This window comes from Ochotona curzoniae, unplaced genomic scaffold (genome assembly GCF_017591425.1).
Source record: "Ochotona curzoniae isolate NIBS_2020 unplaced genomic scaffold, NIBS_Ocur_1.0 scaffold_1037, whole genome shotgun sequence".
NCBI lineage: Eukaryota > Metazoa > Chordata > Mammalia > Lagomorpha > Ochotonidae > Ochotona > Ochotona curzoniae.
The window spans coordinates 11,365,410-11,385,750 of NW_024467083.1; the positions used below are offsets into that span (position 1 = coordinate 11,365,410).

General features: G+C 44.9%; 1 protein-coding gene across 4 annotated transcripts in view; it reads left to right on the plus strand.

Annotated features, from left to right (window-relative positions):
- Positions 1-5,001: 5,001 nt before the first annotated feature.
- The window catches only part of CDC14A (cell division cycle 14A), a 165,168-nt gene continuing 149,828 nt past the window's right edge, over positions 5,002-20,341 (plus strand). The window contains exons 1-2 of one of the 4 annotated variants that reach the window (XM_040998412.1): positions 5,002-5,518; positions 6,266-6,356. In XM_040998412.1, coding sequence (XP_040854346.1) covers positions 5,470-5,518; positions 6,266-6,356 — 140 coding nt within the window. In that variant the 5' untranslated portion in view covers positions 5,002-5,469. The remainder of the gene's footprint in view (positions 5,519-6,265; positions 6,357-20,341) is intronic. The other 3 variants (XM_040998415.1, XM_040998414.1, XM_040998413.1) reach the window with 3 other exon arrangements.

The following is a 20,341-nucleotide window of genomic DNA, read 5'->3' on the forward strand; positions in this document are numbered from 1 at the left end:
AGAGAAAGTCCTTGAAGTTTTTGCAGAAGCCATGGGAGAAAACAGCCATGGCAGATAACGCAGCATTTTTTGTTTCACTATCAGCCAAAATTATCTCTAAATGGTTTGAAGAAAGTATGCTGATATAATCAGCTGTTTAGTGTGCCATGTAGCCTATTCTCTCTCTCTCTTTTGTTCCTTTCATCAAGTAATGTTTTTACAATTGAAATATTTTTTTTAAAAGAATTATTTATTTTTATTACAAAGTCAGATACACAGAGAGGAGGACACAGACAGATCTTCCATCCAATGATCTGCAAGGATTGGAGCTGAACCAATCCGAAGCCAGGAGCCTCTTCTAGGTCTCCCATGCGGGGCGCAGGGTCCCAAGGCTTTAAGACATCCTAGACTGCTTTCCTAGGCCACAAACAGGGAGCTGGATGGGAAGTGGGGCCTCTGGGATTAGAATCGATGCCCATATGGGATCCCAGTGCGTTCCAGGCAAGGATTTTAACTGTTAGCTATCGCGCCAGAATTCCTGAGTTCCTGTCCATGGTCTTCCATCCTCATTCTCAGGGTTGGACTCTGGTGAGTCCCTTGTACTATATGGAGTCGAAAAGTGGAACGATCTGATCTCTCAGTCCCACCTGGTTCTCACTTCTTCGATTCTGGACTGGAGCTCTCTTCTCTTCTCTTCTTCTCTCCTCTCCTCTCCTCTCCTCTCCTCTCCTCTCCTCTCCTCTCCTCTCCTCTCCTCTCCTCTCCTCTCCTCTCCTCTCCTCTCCTCTCCTCTCCTCTCCTCTCCTCTCCTCTCCTCTCCTCTCCTCTCCTCTCCTCTCCTCTCCTCTCCTCTCCTCTCCTCTCCTTCCTTTCTTCCTTCCTTCCTTTCTTCTTTCTTCCTGATTTAGGTGCACATTTACAGAAAGGAGAGACAGAGAGGGAAAACTTCCATCTGCTGGTTCACTCCTCAAGTGGCTGCAACCGCCAGAGTTGTTCTGAAACCAGGAGTTTCTTCCAGGTCTCCCACATGGGTGCAGGGTCCCAAGGCCTTGGGCTGTCCTTGGCTGCTTTCCCAGGCCACAAGCTGGATGGGAAGTGGAGCAGACAGGACATGAACTGGCACCCATATGGGACCCTGGCACATGCAAGACAAGGATTTAGCCACTAGGCTACTGCGCCAGGCACTGTTTAAGAACTCTAGACACTAACCAAAGCAAAATTCACTCCCCCCTCATTGAGTTCCCCTATATCATTACTATAGTATAGGTCTTCATACACAGTCATATGTCTATTATTGCAGGCATGGAAAATGGCAGAGAGTCCAATATCCTATTAACAAGATATAGTAATATAGTAAACGGTTTCATTTGGAGTCCATCTTTGTCTGGAAGTAAAGATGCAAATGCATTGTATCCTCACATCTGGATATGATAGTCTCCATTACACAGTTCCTATACATCCCCTTAAACAGAAAGCCAAAATATAAAATCAGCAACAGGAAGAAAAACAGAAATTTACAATGCCATGAAGTTAAATAACGTGCTGCTAGGTATGACAGTCTCCATTACACAATTATGTACATCCCCTTAAATGAAAGGCCACAAAACAAAATCAACAACAGGAAGAAAAAAAAGAAATCAACAACACCATGGAGTTAAATGACTTGCTACTGAATGACTAACGTGTCGCTGAAGAAATGTAAAAGAAAAGGAATAGCACCCACCAAAACCAAAGGCAAATACTAAGAACATCCCAGTAAAATAACAACAGAAGACTAAATCAATGAACAACAAACACATTGCCTAAATGACGGGACCAAATTACCACCTGTTTGTATTAACCCTGAATGTAAACGGCTTAAACTCATTATTAGACTGTATTAAAAAAGAAAACCCATCTATTTGTTGCCTACAGGAGACACATTTTACTAACAAAGAACAGTGGAAATTTTATCTCATGGATTTTGATTTTTTTTGCTAGTTTCATATCTTCAAAACAGTTTCTTCTGAATTCAAAGTATTTATTTTAAATTTTCTTTTATTTGTGTGGATAACATCATTATCACCAAACAGCTATTGAGACATAAGGATAATTTTTAGACTGGAATAAGTGTATCTTACAACTGCTACCCTCTGACTGTGCCAAGCTCAGTTTCCTTTCCTTATTGCAGTGAGAGAATAGTCTCCTTTTTTCCTGCAACAGTGTTAACTTAGGTGTTCCTTATTTCTTCTCTTCCTTCTCTCCCTCCCCATCTCCCTCTTCTCCTTTTTTTTCATCTCCTTTGTGTCCCTTCTCTCAGCACTGCCTTTGCTCCCATCTGAATCTTTTTTTTTCTGACGTCAGACCTGGTCATATCAAGTTCTTACTGGCCTTTGTTCAGGTTGGGGACATACTTTATGAGACACTGGACAATGTATTGCTGAGAATGGGCTGAAAGTGAGAGGGTGAGATACTATATAATATTAATAATAGAAAAAGGCTGAAAAGATGGGGATTTTCATCTGGAGAATTTTAAGGGGGAAAGGGTGGTGAAAGAAGCTTCTTGGTGTTTTTGAATTGTCATGGGTAGAAGAATGACTAAGAGCTTTCAGGACAGCTCAAGGAATAGAGCTGGACCCAGAGGGTGTAGACATAACTTGACTTTGTCTTGGAGGGAGTTTTCTGTCTCTGCAGGTGCACATTCCTACTGCAGAGAACCCAAGTGGTTGGAAAGAAATTTCTTCCATTATCTTGCTTCATGGACCGAAAAAACATGTATTTATGATGAAATCACAACCAGTAGGAACTTTGACCTCATAATAATCGAGACAATAATGTGCTTTATGATCTCATTAGAACCTTGGCATGTATGTGTGCTATATTTACATTATCTTGTTTGCATTTTTCTTGTGCAATTGTATCTTCTAGATTATACACATTTGATTTAGGGAGGTCCTTCATACTTATTTTTCTTGTTGCAACATTAAAAAGCTTAAGTACTTGTGGTGTCTTATTACCTTTAAAGATTTGTTATAATATTTATATTGTAAATATGCTAAAGAAAAAGTAATCTTTTCATCTGGGTTTGTTTTAAGGACTTCTGCTAAGTAGGTTGCAATTCATTCTTTATAGCCAAAGTTTCTAAGAATTATCGAAGAAAATGCTTGTGTAAATTAATTTTAGAAAACAAGTGAATGCTTAATTATATCTGACTCCTCTTAAAGTGTAGATTTGGAGTTCTTATAATTAGACCATTTATTTTGTGAAATTAAAGGTTTATGCATTGAGAGGCTGGGTTTCTATTCCCAATGTCCATTTTCTAGTAGAACATTCAGCTGAAACATGACTAGGGAATTTAGATGAATTTAGTTTCTACAAGGTTAAAACAACTGTGGAAATAGATTGCTATTACTGGATTTATGAAGCCTTTTAAACAAAGGAGGTAAAATTTACAAGAGATCTAAGTACTTCAGTTTTCATATCTTATACATTTAAAATCTCAGAGTTTTTCAAGAAAGCCCTCTGAGTTGCTGTCGTGACTTTTAACATCGCTATCTGGCAAGCTTTCGGCAGAATTCAACACGGACATGTTTGAAAAGCTCCGTGCAGCAACTCATTCTTTTAGGAACGTCACAGTTTTAAAACGTATGACGACTTATGTGGTTTTGGGTTTGCCATTAAGATAGGAATGTTAGGAGAAGCTGTGTTTTTCAACTATTTTGCAAGATTATGTCTGCTTAGAAATACCGAGAGGTACAGGTTTCTGGTACCAGTTAAGTTTTGGGGGGCGTGGGCGAAGCAGATCCACGGGGACTGTCCCAGGCGGAGCTCGCTCCCAGCCCGCCGGCTCTGCTCGCGCGCCCCCTGTCTCCCGACCGGCAAAAAGCGCGGTGGCAAGGCGGCAAGTCGGCTGGAGAAGCCGCTCAGGGCGCATGCTCTTCCGATGGCGGGTCCGAAGCGCCATTTTCGTATGGAAGGGACTGCCCCCCGATTAGGCACGGCCGTGGGACGCCCGGCATTAAAGTTGCTCCAACCTTGGGAAGAACTCGCAGAAAGAAGCCCTGGGTCAGGAGCCCGGGCGGCAGCGCTTTCGTCGAGGCTACGTGAAGAAATTCTTTTGTGTTAAGTTTCCCTCTTGGACCAGTGGCCCTCCCGCCTCCCCTTCTCGCTTCCCTGTCCTTCTGGGGGCGCTGGCCTAGCTGCCCGCCTCGCCCCTTTCCGGGACCCCTACCACAAATACCCACCTCAGGCATTTGTGATGATTTTGCGCTCACAGCGGCGTCCCCTAGGCACCCCCACTGGGTGGGGACGTTTTATAGCCGCGAGAACAAAGCCCAAGTTCTACTCTAGTCTACTTCTGTGTGGAGAAAACCAGTTCGTGGACTTCTCAGCTAGGAAGTGGCGCTTTTAAAATTTCATTTTAAACAATTGATGTAAAGACGGAGACCCCCTCAGTGGTGGGGGATGGAGGTTGGCTGGAGGCCCAGCCGGGGCGGGGTGTGTGTGTGTATTGAGGATTGGAGGTTTGTAAATGCACTTGCGCGCGCGTGCAAGAGTTTAGAAGACCATGGGGGCGTGCGAGAGAATGAGAGAGGTTGACAGGAAAACCCCGGAGTGGGAGAAGACTTCACTGAGCACCAAAAAGGAAGGGGCGCCCGTGCCTGCAGGCCCCCCGAGGCCGCAACAGCGCCCTCCCTCGGCGACTGCCCCTCGCCACCGCCACCCCCCATTCCCCCGATTCATTCATAAGTTTCTGGCCCTAAGGCCCCGCCCGGCTCCCCCTGGGGGCCCCAGGGCCCCGTTTCTCGTACTGCAATTGGTGAACGGCAACAAAGCCTTAGCAACTGGCTCCTAGTGACCCGCGGGGCGCCTGGTAACTGGGGCGCGGGCGGGCGGGGAGGAAGGACAGGGCTGTCCCTTTAAGGGATGGCCGCGGAGCCGTGAAAGTGGAGGGGGGCAGAGGGGGGGCGGGGAGGAAGGTCTGGGGGCGGACCTAAGGGGAGGAGGAGGAGGAGGAAGAGTTGCTGCTGAAAGGAGGTGGCGGAGGAGGAGCCGGAGCAGCTGCTGCCAGCCCGCGGGCACCGGAGTCCTGCCCGCTGTCGCACGAGTAGCCACGGGCGCGATCGGGGCCAGCCGCGTTCTCCTCCATGATCACTTTGGGAGCCGGGGGAAGACTTGGCCCGGCCGTGAGAGCTGGTTTGCGTTTCCCAGGCGCAGCGGAGCAGCAGCAGCAGCAGCAGCAGCAGCAGCCCGGGCCGAATCGGAGTGGCCACAGCCCGGGGCGTGTGCGCCCCGCGCGAAGCGTGCTCGGGTTCCCCACGGAATGTCCCCGGGGCGCCCGGCGCGCTGACCCTGCAGCCGCCTCCGCCCTCGGCGCTCACGGCTTCCCTCGTCCGGGCTCGGTGTTTGGGACCACGAGTCTCCTGGCTCCCGGGCAGTGGGGAAGCCCCCGGGGGCGGGTGACCTCAGCTGGCCAAGACCCAGCCCTCTACCGTGTGCATCTCGCTTAAGATGGCAGCGGAGTCAGGGGAGCTAATCGGGGCTTGCGAGTTCATGAAAGGTGAGGAGCAGCCGCCCCGCAGCCTCCCACCCTCCCCCACCCCCAACTCCTGCTCACTTCTGGCCGCTGCGTCCCGACTGCGGCCCCAGCTTCTCGCGGGTCCCGCAGGGTCCTGCAGCGGCTGCGTGCGCTTCTGTCCCCTCTGGCCACTCTGCTGTCCCCCAGGACCCCTGCTTCCGGCTTCTCTTTTCTTGCGTCCTTCGTCCCCTCCACAGTTCCCTCGGATGGCCTCCCCTGCCGCTGATGGGGCAGCGCCGGCTTCTGCCCGGTCCAGCACCAGGCAGATTCTTGTTCTGGGGATCTTGCAGCTTCAATAGATCCTTTCTGTCGCTTGGACCCTACCATTGCTGGTTTCAGTTTTCGGGGCATCCCCTCGCCTCTTCTTCCTTCCTCTTGAAGTGTCTGGAGCCCTGTGGGAGAGGCTCACTTCTCTCTTCCCCTTCCGCAGTGGTGAGGTCCAGAGAGTTGGTCTGCGGGGACTGTCATCCCCACCCGGACCCTGGGAGCGCCGGGGTGTCTGTCTGCCACAGGCTCCCAGGGTTCGGTCCTCCTCTTGCTTCTCTTACTGTTGTGCTCCTGGGTCTGCTTTCTGGGAAAGATCGGGTTTCTGAAATTTCACGTGTTAATATGGGGCTTTAAATTGAGGGTAGTAGATGTTATTTTGGTCCTTTGGAATTATCACCACCCTGCACCTCTGCTTCCCTGCTTCTCATATGTTTTCTTCTGTCTTTTAAACTTGTCTTTCAGATCGGTTATATTTTGCTACTTTAAGGAATAGACCAAAAAGCACAGTAAATACCCACTATTTCTCCATCGATGAGGAGCTGGTCTATGAAAAGTAAGTTTCTATTTTTTTTTTCTTCCCCTTGCAACCATTTAGGTTGTTGGCTGTTTCGTGCGGAAGTGCTGTTTTTACAAAGGTTTCAGTCACTTTTCTCCCATGGTGTACGTAACATTACCTTATTTATAAGGCTCGAATGTTCGGGAAGAAGTGAAGGGAACATTAACCTAATCTGAACCTGTCCACACCCCAGTCATTGGAGATGTCCATCTGGATCAGTTCTTACCACCAGAACACACAACAACTGTAGATTACAGGTGCTTCCCAGAGTAGGGCCAAGCAGGTATATCTCAGTCGTTGCCAGACTGTAATTGGCCTGTGAATCAGTGGCCAAGTATTTATGAGACACCCACAGGGCTCAGGACTGTGAGTATACTACGGGCGCTGAAGCTTACAGTTCACAAGGCGTCTGTTGTAGCTTAGCCTTTTCTGATGTTGAGTTCCTTTCAGAAAGTGGGGCACATTAACTGGAGGAAGCTGTGTGCAAGCTGGATCCAGGAGTAAGATGCTGCCTGTAAGATGACTTACTGATAGAGCGGTGCTGGTCAGGAGCCCCCCCGAAATCATGCTCTTCTTTGCCTCTGAGCAAGGAAGGCGGGAATGCCGATTGGCTGTCTTTGGTTCCTTTGCTTCTGTGGCATTAGGACTGAGGGCAGAAAATAAGGACAGGGAACTGTGATCAAGTGCTAGGATGGGACTTCACCAAGTTCATAGAAAATGGAATGAAAAAGGAAAGTTGACTTGGCTACAAAAATATGAAATCTGCACATAGTTTTTGCATAATACACATTCCCCATTAATTTTTGAAGACCCCTCATGAATTCAGTGAAAGCAGCAGGCGATGAGAAAAGGAAGGCTGATTGACTGGATCATGTACTGTTAAGATAAGAGCTGGTGTTGCTGAGGAGTCTACTATAGTCTAATTTAAACATTCTTTTACTGTCTTGCTGTCTCAACAAAATGCACATATGAATGAGCCAAGTAGCTTTCTAGGACTTGTCCTGTTATAAAGGATGTTGGGCTGTTTTGCCTAAGGATTTGTGACTCGTTTCAGGTTTTGAATAGTAAATGTCCTGGGTCTTCCTTGAGCCCCCAGTCAGTGCCTTGGAGGGTCTGTTGAGGATGTGAGGAGGGCTCTCCTTGGAAGCTGATGTCCAGCTGGGAGTGAAGGAGCCCTTTACCTGCCCTGAGTGCCCAGAACTGCCCAGGCGGAGGGCTGCGTCCTTGGTGTCAGGTTACAGCTCTGCTGCTGGGTGGAATGGAGCTGGGCTCAGCCTGCTCCCTGACCTTGGGTACCTGGGTGATGTCATTGCCAGCAGTGTTCATGGAGTGTTCACTCTGCTGTTGAGAATGTGCGTTGTTGAGGCCTTCTTTCTGTGACTGTAGGATTTGGGAAGCTCTTGTGAGTCTGAGGATGGGGGCTGTCTCTATGCATGGCGTTCTGTTCCATTCTGCAGTGACTAACGTGCCATTGAACATGTCATTGAACATGCTCTGGTCCCTGAGATCTGAGTCACTCTTTTGACACTGTTGGCAATAGATCCAGCAGAAAATTACATTTAATCAACTGAACGCAGCTCGCACAGAGTTTAGATCCTAATATTGATATATAAGCACAATTTTGTGTATGATTTTGATGATAGTTCTATAAGATGGGACTGCAAATCACATCTTAAAAAACGCTACTCTACTGCATTTCTGGTGTCTTCTAAGGAAAGTCTTGCTGGAGAGGGCATTGAGATTGTGGATTTGGATGCTGTTTGAAATGATGACAAGGACTCCAGCCTCGATGGTGTTTTCTGCTCTTGTTTGCACCTGTCCTGCTGTGACATGGCAGCACCTGTGGTCTCCAGCTTCCCACAACTCCAGCCTTTTTGTTACTCCAAATTACCCTGTGCTGAGTGACACAGGGAGTAAAATGATGGTGAATACATATAGGACGTTCAAGGAGTTCCAAGGCAATAGTGAGGGTAACAGGACTGCAGATATGGGTGCAGCAAAGTTAACTGCCCTGAGAGAGATGTAGCCCCTGTGCTTGGAGGAGTGTTCAGAACAGCCTGTGAAGGAGTTGAGAACACGGGGAGGATGGATGGCGTTCAGCAGTCAGAGATGTGAGAGGACAGATCCTTCAAGAAAGACCAGTAAGGATGGGGATGGAGGCGCAGGTCGGGTGTTCAGGGAACAGTGGCTCCTCCAGGTTGCTTGATTGTGTGTAGGTCTTCTGTGTGTACAGGACTCCGAAGCCAAGAGATTGGTGTTGGTTGGACCCAGACTGAATGTCAGGATGAGGAATCCACGGAGCTCTCTGGAGCCTTTGGGAGCATGTATGGTATGACAGGATTTGTGCTAATTGTAAATAATGACAAACATCCGAGGATTTGAATGTGTGCTGCAGCTATTCATTCATTTTATTTTTGCTTCCATTCTATGTGACTGGCACCATTATCATCTTTATTATACAGTGATAAAATAAGGTACAGAGAGGGTGGGCCACTTGCCTCAAGGCACAGAAAACAGCAGAGTTGGAGGGTGAGACCAAGTATCCGGTTCCAGGGGACACCTACCCTGTCTCAAAACAGGAAGATGACAGTGCCTGTGAAGTTGCATTAGAAAGGCTGAGCAGGCCGTGCTAAGATGGTCCTGGGAAGAAAACATCACCTAGCCTGGAGTGGTGGCAGCGCTGATAGAAAAGAGGGATGTCCAGTCCTGAAGCCGGACAGCAAATCAGGAGTTGTGGGTTGTGGGGAACCAAGGAAAAAGAGAGTTTCCAGCAGCCCTGAAGGCAGTCAGCATTGCTGTCAGCCCGGGGATCCTTGACTGGAACAAGGAAGCGGTGTGGAAGGACTGTTGTCCCCACAAGACATGGATTACTCAACACTACAGTTGGATTTGGGAGTTTCCTCAAACAGGTGCTAAGGCTGTGAATGACTTAGAGTTCTGGAAGGAGGATAAGATACGTGGGTCTGTAGTTTAACAGATTAGAGCCAGGATGAGGAGCGAGGCATGCAGCTACATAAAGTGGGAAAATAGTGGAGGAGAGAGGAGAAAAGGGATGGGAACATCTTGGCTTCATGGACCACAAAGCATCTCAGAGGGCATGTGGCGACCTGGGCTCTGTCAGACCATCCTGGGGGCAGTGGGGTCCCAACTGTCGTACTTGAGTCCATGCCTCGCTGAGGACAGGGGTGCCATACAAGGGATCTCTACAGTCCTGGACTTCTGCGATTTTCTGAGGGTTTAAATGAAATGCTACCTTTCTGGTGAAATAGTCACCTGAGAAACTTTTAAAATCAGCAACTCGACTTGTTCAGGCTTCAGATTCTATGGATACGGCTGTGTTCTTCGCAGATGTTTATGTGGTTGTCAGAGAATGGTAGCCCCCCTCCTTCCCAACCCCCAATTTTAACTTGCGGTTAAAATTGAAACCATCTAAGAAGACAGTGGAGGAAATTTAACTAAGTGACCTCATGATGTTGGGCTATTAGGATGATAATTTGAATTTTCTGTTTTATTTTTATCTACTTAAAAATGATCTATTGGAAAAGTGGAGAAGTGGGGAACGAGAGAAAGAAAAATAAGAAAAAAAGAGAAAGGAATAAACAAGCAAGCAAATAAATATATCTCTTCTATATGATAGTTTATTCCCCATGGGTGGCAGGGTGTGGAGCTACTTGAACCATCATTTGCCACCTGCCAGCATACACATTACCAGGAAGCTGAAATTTGGAACAGAACCAGGACCTGAACCCAGGCACTCCTGTTTGAGATGTGTTATTTCTTAACAGCTACACAAAATTACCTACTCCTCTGCTTGAGTTTTAGATAGACCTTGTCTCAATACTAGAAAGACCTAAGCAATTTGAAAAAAAAACAGTGGATGATGAGAAATCATCTTTTGCTCTTGGTTTATGATCCATAGCTCTGAATAAAAATCCAGGTATAGGTTAACACACTTGTGGTACAAAGATAGCCCCCCTAAAAGGGAACTTTCTAGAGAGTTATATATATTTGATACACTACAAATAACATACAACTCTCCAGAAAGGCTAATTTTTTGGTGTTGGACTTGGGCCCTATAATCCGAATAGAAGCTTATTTTTAATGACTTAGCTCATAAGTTAGCAAAGTCAAATATGTTGTTATAATTTTTGTGTGCCTCCTGGTAGGGTCATGGGTGGAGGGTGAGTTAATAACCATGAGGAAAGCCAGCTTATGGTGAGGAATAGGTATGTGATGTGTTCGTTTCCAGCTTTGTCTATTTTTGTTTCTTCTCTCTTTGGGTTTGCCAAGGAGAAGTCTTGAGGATGCCAGCAAGCTCTTCATGAAGCTACTCTGGCGACTGAATTTTAAGCAGTTCTTGAAGTGACTCGAAGAATTTCACCATTAGCATGTTAAGAACAAGCAGCCTCTAATAAGAACTAATTAGCTAAGTGGAAGACTTACATAATTTGAAACATTCGATTTTCATTTGAGTTTTATTAAAATGGCCTGATATCAATGCATCCAAGAATTCTTGGATAAATTATTTATTGAAGGGGGATTTCTTTTGTCTGTGGCTTATGCGGCATAGGTGTCAGTTCAAAATGTAAATGTGAGATATCTTGGAAGTGCAGAAAATTCTTGCCTAGACATCTTTGCAGGAAGGGGTATTTGGATTTAGGTGAGAAGCCCTTCTGGATTTTCAATTTCTATTTCAAGTTTAATATGTAACAAGTAGCATGGCTTAGTGGGAAGTTGGATGCCACTTAAGCAGATACCCACATGTGAGTCTTGGGAATCTCTGCTCTCATTGTGAATTGTTTTGATATAGGCAGAAGAGAAAATTGGTGGAATTCTGAGACAGATGTCACTGTTGAAATGAAAGCAAAATCCCAACAACAATAATAGCTGCAGCTAACTTGTCTGCTCTTGTACCAGGCAGTGTTCCAGGCTCTCACACGCTCTCTCCTTCTTTCTCCCCTGGCTCCGTTCACCAGCCCCCCTCCCCAGAATCCTTAGAACAGCTTTAACAGATAGCTGTTTCGGTCGTCACTTAGGGGTGAGGAAACTGAGGTCCGAAGAGGGGCAGAATATAGCCTGAGGTCACTCAGCTAGAAAGTGCCCACCCAAGCTACAGGCAGCCTGTCCTGGAGTCCGGATCTCAGGCTTCCATCGTTTCCTAACATCCTGAGTCTGTACAAACTGAGGAGGAGAGAGGGGCAGTGTTGCTCCTGCCTGCCAGGCTGTGTGCCCCTGATGGGGGTGATGATTGTTCTGAGAAATGTGCCACAGATAGGGTGTACCTATACTATGTCCAGCTTGTATCTGGGAATATCTGGGCATAATTAAAACTTGTTTGCACTTCTACTTTTGTGAGTGTAATTTTGCCTTTTTTCCTCTGAATGTTCTGCCAAAAGGAAAGAAAAAAGAAACGGAGATGTTATTGTTTATTAGTGGACATGTGAAAGTAAAAGCAGCCCAAGTTTTCTTAGTGTATGTGCAGTGCTTATGTGCTTAAGTTTGCTTATGTGTGCAACCATCGTTATTATGCAGTATACATTGCAGGAAGTGGACTTGTATGTATACATTCATAGTTCTGAGTTCTGTGACCCATTTGAGTCAAATTTTACTTCCTAGATATTTAAGTATTTGCTTTTTTTTTGATTTATGTATTTTAATTGGAAAGTCAGATTTACAGAGAGGAAGAGAGACAAACAGGAAGATCTTCTATGCACTGGCTCACTCCCCTAGTGGCTACAATGGCTGTAGCCGAGCCGATCCATAGCCAGGAACCAGAAGCTTCTTCTGGGTCTCTCATGTGAGTGCAGAGTCCTAAGGCTTTGGATAATCCCCTACTGCTTTCCCAGGCCACAAACAGGATGCTGAAGGAAAGTGGAGCAGCTGGGATACAAACTGGCACCCACATGGGATCCTGGTGGTGCACAGAAGGTGAAGACTTTAGCCACTAGGCTGTGGTGCCGTTGTATTTGCTGTTTTGACCTCAAGGCATTCACAATATGTAGTCAGTCTCTAATCTTCATTGGTGAATTGTTTTTCAGTTCTTTCACTTTGTTTGAGATAAGCCTGGTGAGCATGCAGAATTTAATCAATGTGCCAGGAGAGTGTTCTTCACAAGGCCAGTCCTACCCTGGCAGCCAGAGAGACAGAGACATGGAGGGAGTGGGAGGAGGCGGGGAGAGATCTAACTGGGCAGGAGGGCTCAGAGGGAGCTGTTTGCCATCCAGATTCATTCTGTGCCAGGTCACTACAGGGCAGCTTCATTATTTTGTTTGAAGTAGATTCCTGAGACATCAGATGTTCTCGTTTTGACTCCACAAACACATTCCAAGCTAAAAGTAAATGACTTTTATTTAGCCATGGCTGAATACACCTTTGACTAAAACAAGCAAACAAAAAAGATGGCTCAACACATTTTTATGGGAAGTGAAAAACATAATTCAAAACATTTAAGTGGTTGAAAAGTGTTCTACACAAAACTAACATAATCTAGGTGGGATAGATTTTGACACAGAGCACTGTGTTTTATAAATCAACACATGTAAAGACACTTCAACAAGTATGTGGAGAATGGAATGGAAAGATACTGTGCATTTTGTGCTAACTTTATTGGATTGCTGTACTTAGTACAGGATGTGGCATAAAGCTGGTGCTCCAGAAATTAAAGTTGAATTAATGAATGAGGAGGGGAAGAAAGGAAGGAAGGAGGAGATTTCACAAGGCAAAGTCACAAGCAAAAGCACACGAGAAAAAACAAGGTTGCTAGGTGAAGCCCAATACTTGAATGGAATGTGGTCATGGATGAGAATGGACACTTGATTGGGTGCTGGATTGTGGAAAAGCACAGGGCCTCTGTCGCTTCTGCATGGTGATCAATGGCTCTGATCTAGGCCAGCCAATGGTAAGGACTGTATTTGGAACAAAAAGGCCAGGTGGGCAGAGGCTAGAGAGTGGAGATTGCCCGCGTGTGGGACTGAGAGAGCTGGGAGGAGTTCAAGGAGAATTTAGTTTCCGGATTGGGTCTGTAGGAGAAAGTGATACCTCTAAGCAGGTGAAGTATGTAAATCAGAGGGCTTTGTTCTGTTTTGTTTGGTTTTAGGGATGGAAGATAGGAAATTGAAAGGGGAGTTGTTATAATGGAGTCTTTGTCTTCTCTGATCTTTAAGTAGAAAATCTGCCTGTTTAGATATTTACTTGTTTAAACTTGGGGGGCGGGATTTGAAATTAATGTGGGACAATTAATGTCAAATTCCTTTCTGGTTTTGTGGCGTGAGTTGGGCTGTCTGCACTTCATTGTGAGATTTGTTGTTTGTTTAATCTTTTTGTTTTTAAGTTTTAGCTGTTTTTATAAGTTTTTTTAAGTTTAAGGTTTTTTTAAGCTTTAAAAATATTTTGGTTTTGTTCATCAACTAAATCCTTCCAGAACCAAGATTTATATGTTTATAAGATTTATATGTTAAATAAGAGCCTTCTAAAATATTGTCTTTTTATTGAAAGTGTGTAATTAATCCCAGTCCTTAACAACTTGAAAATACCTGATAAATGATATGGTTATTTGTGATTCATAGGGCATTCCTTTATAAAAAATAGTCTGTGTAAACTCTGCTTTTTGAAACAATTTCTCTTGCTATTTTGTTATTTTGTTCTTTTAAAATATATTTATTTACTTATTTGAAAGGCAGAGTTACAGAGTGAGGAGAGAAAGAGAGAGAAGGAGAGAGATATTCCATAGATTCCATTTGCTGCTGCTTCACCTTCACTCCCTAAAAGACTGCAGCAGCCAGGGCTGGACCAGCTACACTGAAGACAGCGGACTGGAACTCTATCTTGGTCCCCGTATAGGAGTGGCATGGGCCCAAGAACTTGGGTGATCTGCTGCTTTCCTGTGTATGTTAGCTGGGAGTTGGACCAGAAGTGCAGCAGTTGGGACTTGGACTGGTGCTCATCCAGAATACCGATGCCTTAAGCCGTAGCTTAATTTGCTAGGTCACCACACTAATCCCAGTGTTTTGGTCTCAAACATGTTCACATTCTGTTGATGCTGAATCTGTCCATTAATATTTCTTTCTGAAGTAACATCTGATTTAATCTTTTTTAATTGGAAAGTCAGATATACAGAGAGAAGAGACAGAGAGGAAGGTTTCTATCCATTGTTTCACTCCCCAAGTGGCTGCAATGGCTGGAGCTGTGCCAATCCGAAGTCAGGAGCCCGGAACCTCTTCCAGGTCTCCCACGCGGGTGCAAGCTCCTTTGGATCGTCCTTGACTGCTTTCCCAGGCCACAGCAAAGGAGCTGGATGGGAAGTAAGGCTGCAGGGATACAAACCAGCACCCATATGGGACGCTGGTGTGTGCAAGGCTAGGGCCCTAACCGCTAGGCTACCACGCTGGGTCCTGGTTTAATCTTTTGAGAACAACAAAAGGTAATTTATTTCATTCATTTTTTAAAAAAGATTTATTTTATTTTTTTTTTATTGGAAAGGTGGATATACAGAGAGGAGAGACAGAGAGGAAGATCTTCCGTCCAATGATTCACTCCCCAAGTGAGCGCAACGGGCCGATACTATGCCCATCCGAAGCCAGGAGCCTCTTCCGGGTCTCCCAGGCGGGTGCAGGGTCCCAAAGCTTTGGGCCGTCCTCGACTGCTTTCCCAGGCCACAGGCAGGGAGCTGGAAGGGAAGCGGGGCTGCCGGGATTAGAACCGGCGCCCATATGGGATCCTGGGCGTGCAAGGCGAGGACCTTAACCACTGTGCCACCGTGCCGGGCCCAATTTATTTCATTCTTGCTAGACATACACTAGTCATACATTTATTCAGGTTTGTTTAGGCATTTGGTGTTTCTGTGAGGTCAGTTCTACAGAAAATTGGAAAGTTACATCCTAAGTACCAAAGCTGATTTATCATTTAACTGTTTGTGGAGTGGTTGGCATTGTGGTACAGCTGGTAAAAATGTGTTTGCAACACTGTCATCCCGTATGTATCCCATGTGTATCTTGGCCACTTCACTTCCTATCCAGCTCTCTGCTAATGTCCATGGGAAAAGCAATGGAGAATGGCCCATGTGTTTGGGAGATCCAGATGAATCACCTGGCTCCTGGCTTGGGCTTGGCCCAGTCTTGGCTATTGTGGCCCTCCAGAGAGTGATCGGGAGATGGAAGCGCACCCTCTCTCTCTCTCTCTCTCTTATAACTCTGCCTTTCCAATAAATATATCTTAAAAAATGTACATTTATAAAAATCTTTCTAAAATTAGTTCATAGTTCTATGTTTTTAAAGCATGTTGTTGATCATAATTTCTTTTTTCCCCCCTATAATATCCAGACTGCATCATTGTGGATGTGTGAGTTGGACACTGCTGTAATTCAGGGGCAGTTTTAGAAACTCCTGAAGCTATTTGTGAAATGACCCTAGTTTGGTGAACATTGGTGTCTTTTCATAGTGTGAATCTGTTCCATTTTCATTGATCCTCCTGTTTGCTGAGTGTGTTGTGGGTGCTGCTTCGTTGGGATGGCATTGACGTTGCTCCCAGTGGCTCCTCCCTGTGAGCTGCCGATGAGTCTGATAGCTGTGCAGAGAAAGCAGAGGTCACATCTTGTTAGCATTTGCTACCAGATGAGCCTAACTAGACTCCAAGTGTTAATAGCTCGCTATCTCTTTTTTAGAGATCCATTTGTTTATTTGAAAGAGTCTCAGAGGAAGGTGTATAGAGGAAGATAGGGAGACAGGGCCAAGAGGAAATAGGAAATGAGAGGAAGAGAGAAAAGGGAGAGGAGAAGAAAGGGGAGAGGCAGATTGAGAGGGATAGAGAGTGTGAGCGAGAGATCTGTCTTTTGGTTTACTCCCCAAAGAGAGCCAGGGCCGGGCCAGATTGAACCCAAGAACTGGGAGCTTCATCAGGGTCTCCCACATGGCTGGTAGGGGCTCAAGTGCTTCAGCTGTCTTCTGCTGCTTTCTCAGGCACACTCGAAGTGAGCTGGATTGAAAGTGGAACAGCCAGGACTTGAACAGGTACTTATATAACATCTTTGTTACAGGTGGTGGCTTAATCTGTTGTGCCACAGTGCCAGCCCTGGGCTCTATTATAAATGTGGCTCAAAGGCATGAGTTTTTGGAAGGCTTTAGAAGAAACAATGTATTCTGTTTTCAGTTTACTTATGATCCTCACATCTCAGATTGATGGGACTCTTGTGTAACTGACTTTTCTTCTATGTATTTTTCTTCCTTTTAAGGGAGTGTGGAATTCATATACCATTTACAGGGACCCTGGTGTTCAAGTGGTTGATTCCCAGGAGTGGAATTAATCTGATACATTAATATCTATCTAGCTGTCCATCTGTCTGTCTGTCATCTACCTGCTTGGTGTGAGCTAAAAAAAAAGGATGACAGGTTCCTTCTGGGAGGCAAATGGGCTTGTAGAACAGTGCCCACTGGTTTGGTTCAGCCCTTTCATTGGAGTGAGATATTGAGCTTTGTATCACAGTGGCCTAGAGCAGGTGCCTGTAGCTCTCAACAGCCTGAAGGGAAAGGCTTAGGCTGACTTTAATTTGTTCAGATTCACAAAGTTGAAGGAGCTCCCCAAAGTAAAGGAATTGGATTGATGACAAGAGCAAATTGATGACTGAAGTCAATTTTTCCAGATTGGGGGTAAATTACTTCTGTAGCAGGCTTCACTTAGAGTGTTCCAATTATCAAGAGATAAAGCTGAAGGGGAAGGCAGTGGGAAGGGCCCTAACCTTGTGTTACAGAGAGGATGATAGCGCTGTTATCTGTTCTTTTACTGGCCCTTTCTTCTTGAGTTATTTTGTCTATCCAGTCTTATTTTGTACCCTTATTTTGAAGCTTATAAAATGTGGTCTGTGCTCTCTCTTCTCTGTATTTAAACTGGCACATAGTTTAGGATGATAAGAAGGAAGTGTTTTGGCAAATCAACAGATCGCAATCTTTCATTTATTTACTCAGTCATCTCTGTGCCAGGTGCTGCAGGTACACTAGTGAGCAAATTTAAACCCAGCCCTGATCTCATGGCGTTTATGGTCTAGTGGGTAGCAATTAGGACATTAATTAAGCATTCAGATGCAAGATTACCTGAAGGTGCTCAAAAGACTTACAGTTCTTTTAAAGAACCTGGCAGTGGGGAGCCTATGGGTGTGTGTGTGTGTGTGTGTGTAGAAGAGGGGTTAGAAAGATAGGGATGTGGTGGGGATAAGGAAGAATTCTCTGAAAAAGAGTTTCCCTGAGAAAGAGTTTCTGGGGCTGGGAACAGAGATCTGGGGCTGGGAACTAAAAGACGAGTGGCAGGATCTAAGGGCCTGAGGCGGGAACCAAAAGAAATCCTGAGGCTAGAGCTTGGTAAGTGTAAAATGGGTGAAATGACTCCAAATGAGAGATAAAAGGGAGCTGGGGAGCCACACCCTTGCCCCCAAGGGGATTGAAGGCTTTGACTTTAATTATAAGAGATTGGGGATTTTAGAGTAGCTGTTTTTCTTTTGGGCCTCAGCTGCTTAGTGCAGTGTTGTGGGCGTTAGTTTAAGGTGTGGGAGATCTGTCATCCTCCCTTCCTACCAAAGCCTTGTGTGTACTCTCTTGCCTTCAGCGTCTGCTATTGGATAATGGGATTAATTTACACTGGTTTAGAATGTGCCTGTGGGAGTGAACTTTAATCTTAACAGAGCATTCTTGAAGAAGTTTCCTTTTGGTTTTGTTAGTATTGCAGGGTTTTTTCACTAACTGACTTACTCCTCTGAGGGAATTCACAAAATTACACACCTAGGTGCTGGCAGTTTCCTGAATGCCATCTGCTCTGTTGTTTGGCTTTAAGGGAAAAGAGCAGCACTTAAGTATTTTACCAAAACAGCAGCTGAAGCCTCAGGTGACTCTGCCACTTGCTGTGGGTTAAGAAGGTGCTGAGTAGAAGAAGGGATACTCAAGTTCCCATGGGTGAGCTATCACATGTGGTAAGGGCCCGGGATAGGAGCTAAAAGCTAGGCTTTGCTGCAACTTAGCATAATGCATCAAAGGAAGGGGTAAGTGTTGGTAACTGAGGTTTCTCTTTCCTTTAGGATCAACAAATGTCAACCTTTATGCAGATAAGTAAATGATATGAGGTTACTTCAAAAAGTTCATGGAGAAACAGAATTAAAAGATAAGTTTATGTTGGTACAAAGGCAGTTTTAAAACCCATGCATGGGCTTTTCATAATATACATTTTACAGGAACTTTTTGAAGATGCCCTGGTGGCACACTAATATACAAAGGGGCTTTCTAGCTTTGTTCTCCATCCATAGAGAAAGCATTGTGAGATGCAAGGAGAAAGCTGAGGTTCTTCCTCTTTGCCGAAGAGGCATTGTGGGAAATATTTCTGAACCATCACCCAACGCAGTGAGAGGATGGAATGCATGGTGAGTGAGTAGCACTGGAGAAACCTTTGAATTATTGAATGGGCTTGTCTATTGCAGATAACTAGAGTTGTAGTCTCTAGAATCTAGAATTAGGTGACTTCAAAAGTTCTTTTCAGCTGGTGTATCATGACTTATATATGTGATACATTTTACCAGCTGACAAAGCTTTAGGAGCCACCTAATTTGGTAGCTGCCTTTAAGAGATAAGGGTATGGAGACAGAGAGGCTAATATGTCAGCTGAGGAATAGTGAGGGACCAAGTTGGTATGGAAAACCCTTGGATTCCAGGGATTTTTAGTTCTACACTAGACTGCTATGTGCAAGGAAGGGTTGTTGGATGTGAACCAGCGCTTTCTCCCATACATCTGGCCTCAGTGGACTTTGGGTAGTTATTCTGTAATGGTTTCAGCTAAAACTCAAACCTTGTGCTCTCCTCTTAGGTTAGTATTCAGTAGGCGGTTAGGCCTTTTTGAAATGTGATAGAGGCATGTTGATAATATTCTACTGATAGAGAAAATGTAAGGTGGTCTGTGTAGCAGAGAGGCAGTGCTGATTGACTTCTGCAAGAGTTTATAGACACACACCCAATACTTGTGTAATCTTACTGTGCTTTGGAGGATACTGCTCTGTCAGCACTGATCACACAGTAATAATACCGTCTCAGTAGGGGATGAACTGTGGATTGGGATCAATAGCCTTTCAGTAAATATTTGAGATAGTGAATGAACAAAGTGTAAGTGTCTGTAGTGCCATAAAACAATATGAGGGTTGTCATGCTTTATAATCCCACAGAACTTCTTCAAAGCAGTTATGTATTTTTCTTGTATTGTAAATACTCTTTGAATAATATGCTAACATGTGGTGCCTCGCTCAGAAGAGGTGGTTATAAATTTTGTAGAATGACTAATGCTTGGAGTGTTGTTTATCTTTTTGCTGAGGAGTTTAGAATTTTCACATAAAGTTGCAAATATGTAGAATAAGTCACAACAGAGCTTCAAGCAATGATTTCTCTGTGAATGGGCTAACATATTTTAGTTTATTGGAAAAACCAAAGAAAAAGTAATGATGCAACATAAGCATAATAAACTTGCAAGAAGGGTTAAACATGTTGGGTATATTGAAAAGACTTCTTGGTCCTTGTAGCTTCACATCCATGGAACCAGTGCTTGTATGTGTAGGTCCTCTCTGCTTCAGTTCTTGGTCTTCCATTTCTTTGTTCTCCCCATAAGGCAATGACCCACTTGAGGGACTCAAGATACTCTATCTCTTTTAATATCTTCCTGTCAAAACAGGAGAAAATTAGACTTTTTAGCTATTTATACTCATTGTAAGAGATAGTGGTTTTCAGTTAGTAATGTATGAGTTTCTGTCCATTATTGAGCCATAATTCATTGACCTTGGTATAGGAAATTTACCAAGTGGTAGGGAGATTGATTTGTATACTCATTTATTTCTGTGGAGATGATTCTGAGGGCCTTCTGGGATCATTAAGTCATATATCCATGACTTTCCCTGCTTACAGGAGGCCAGTGTACTCCCACGCCTCCCAGGCAAAGGGTGGAGGGGAGGCGTACTTGCCTGTGGTTCT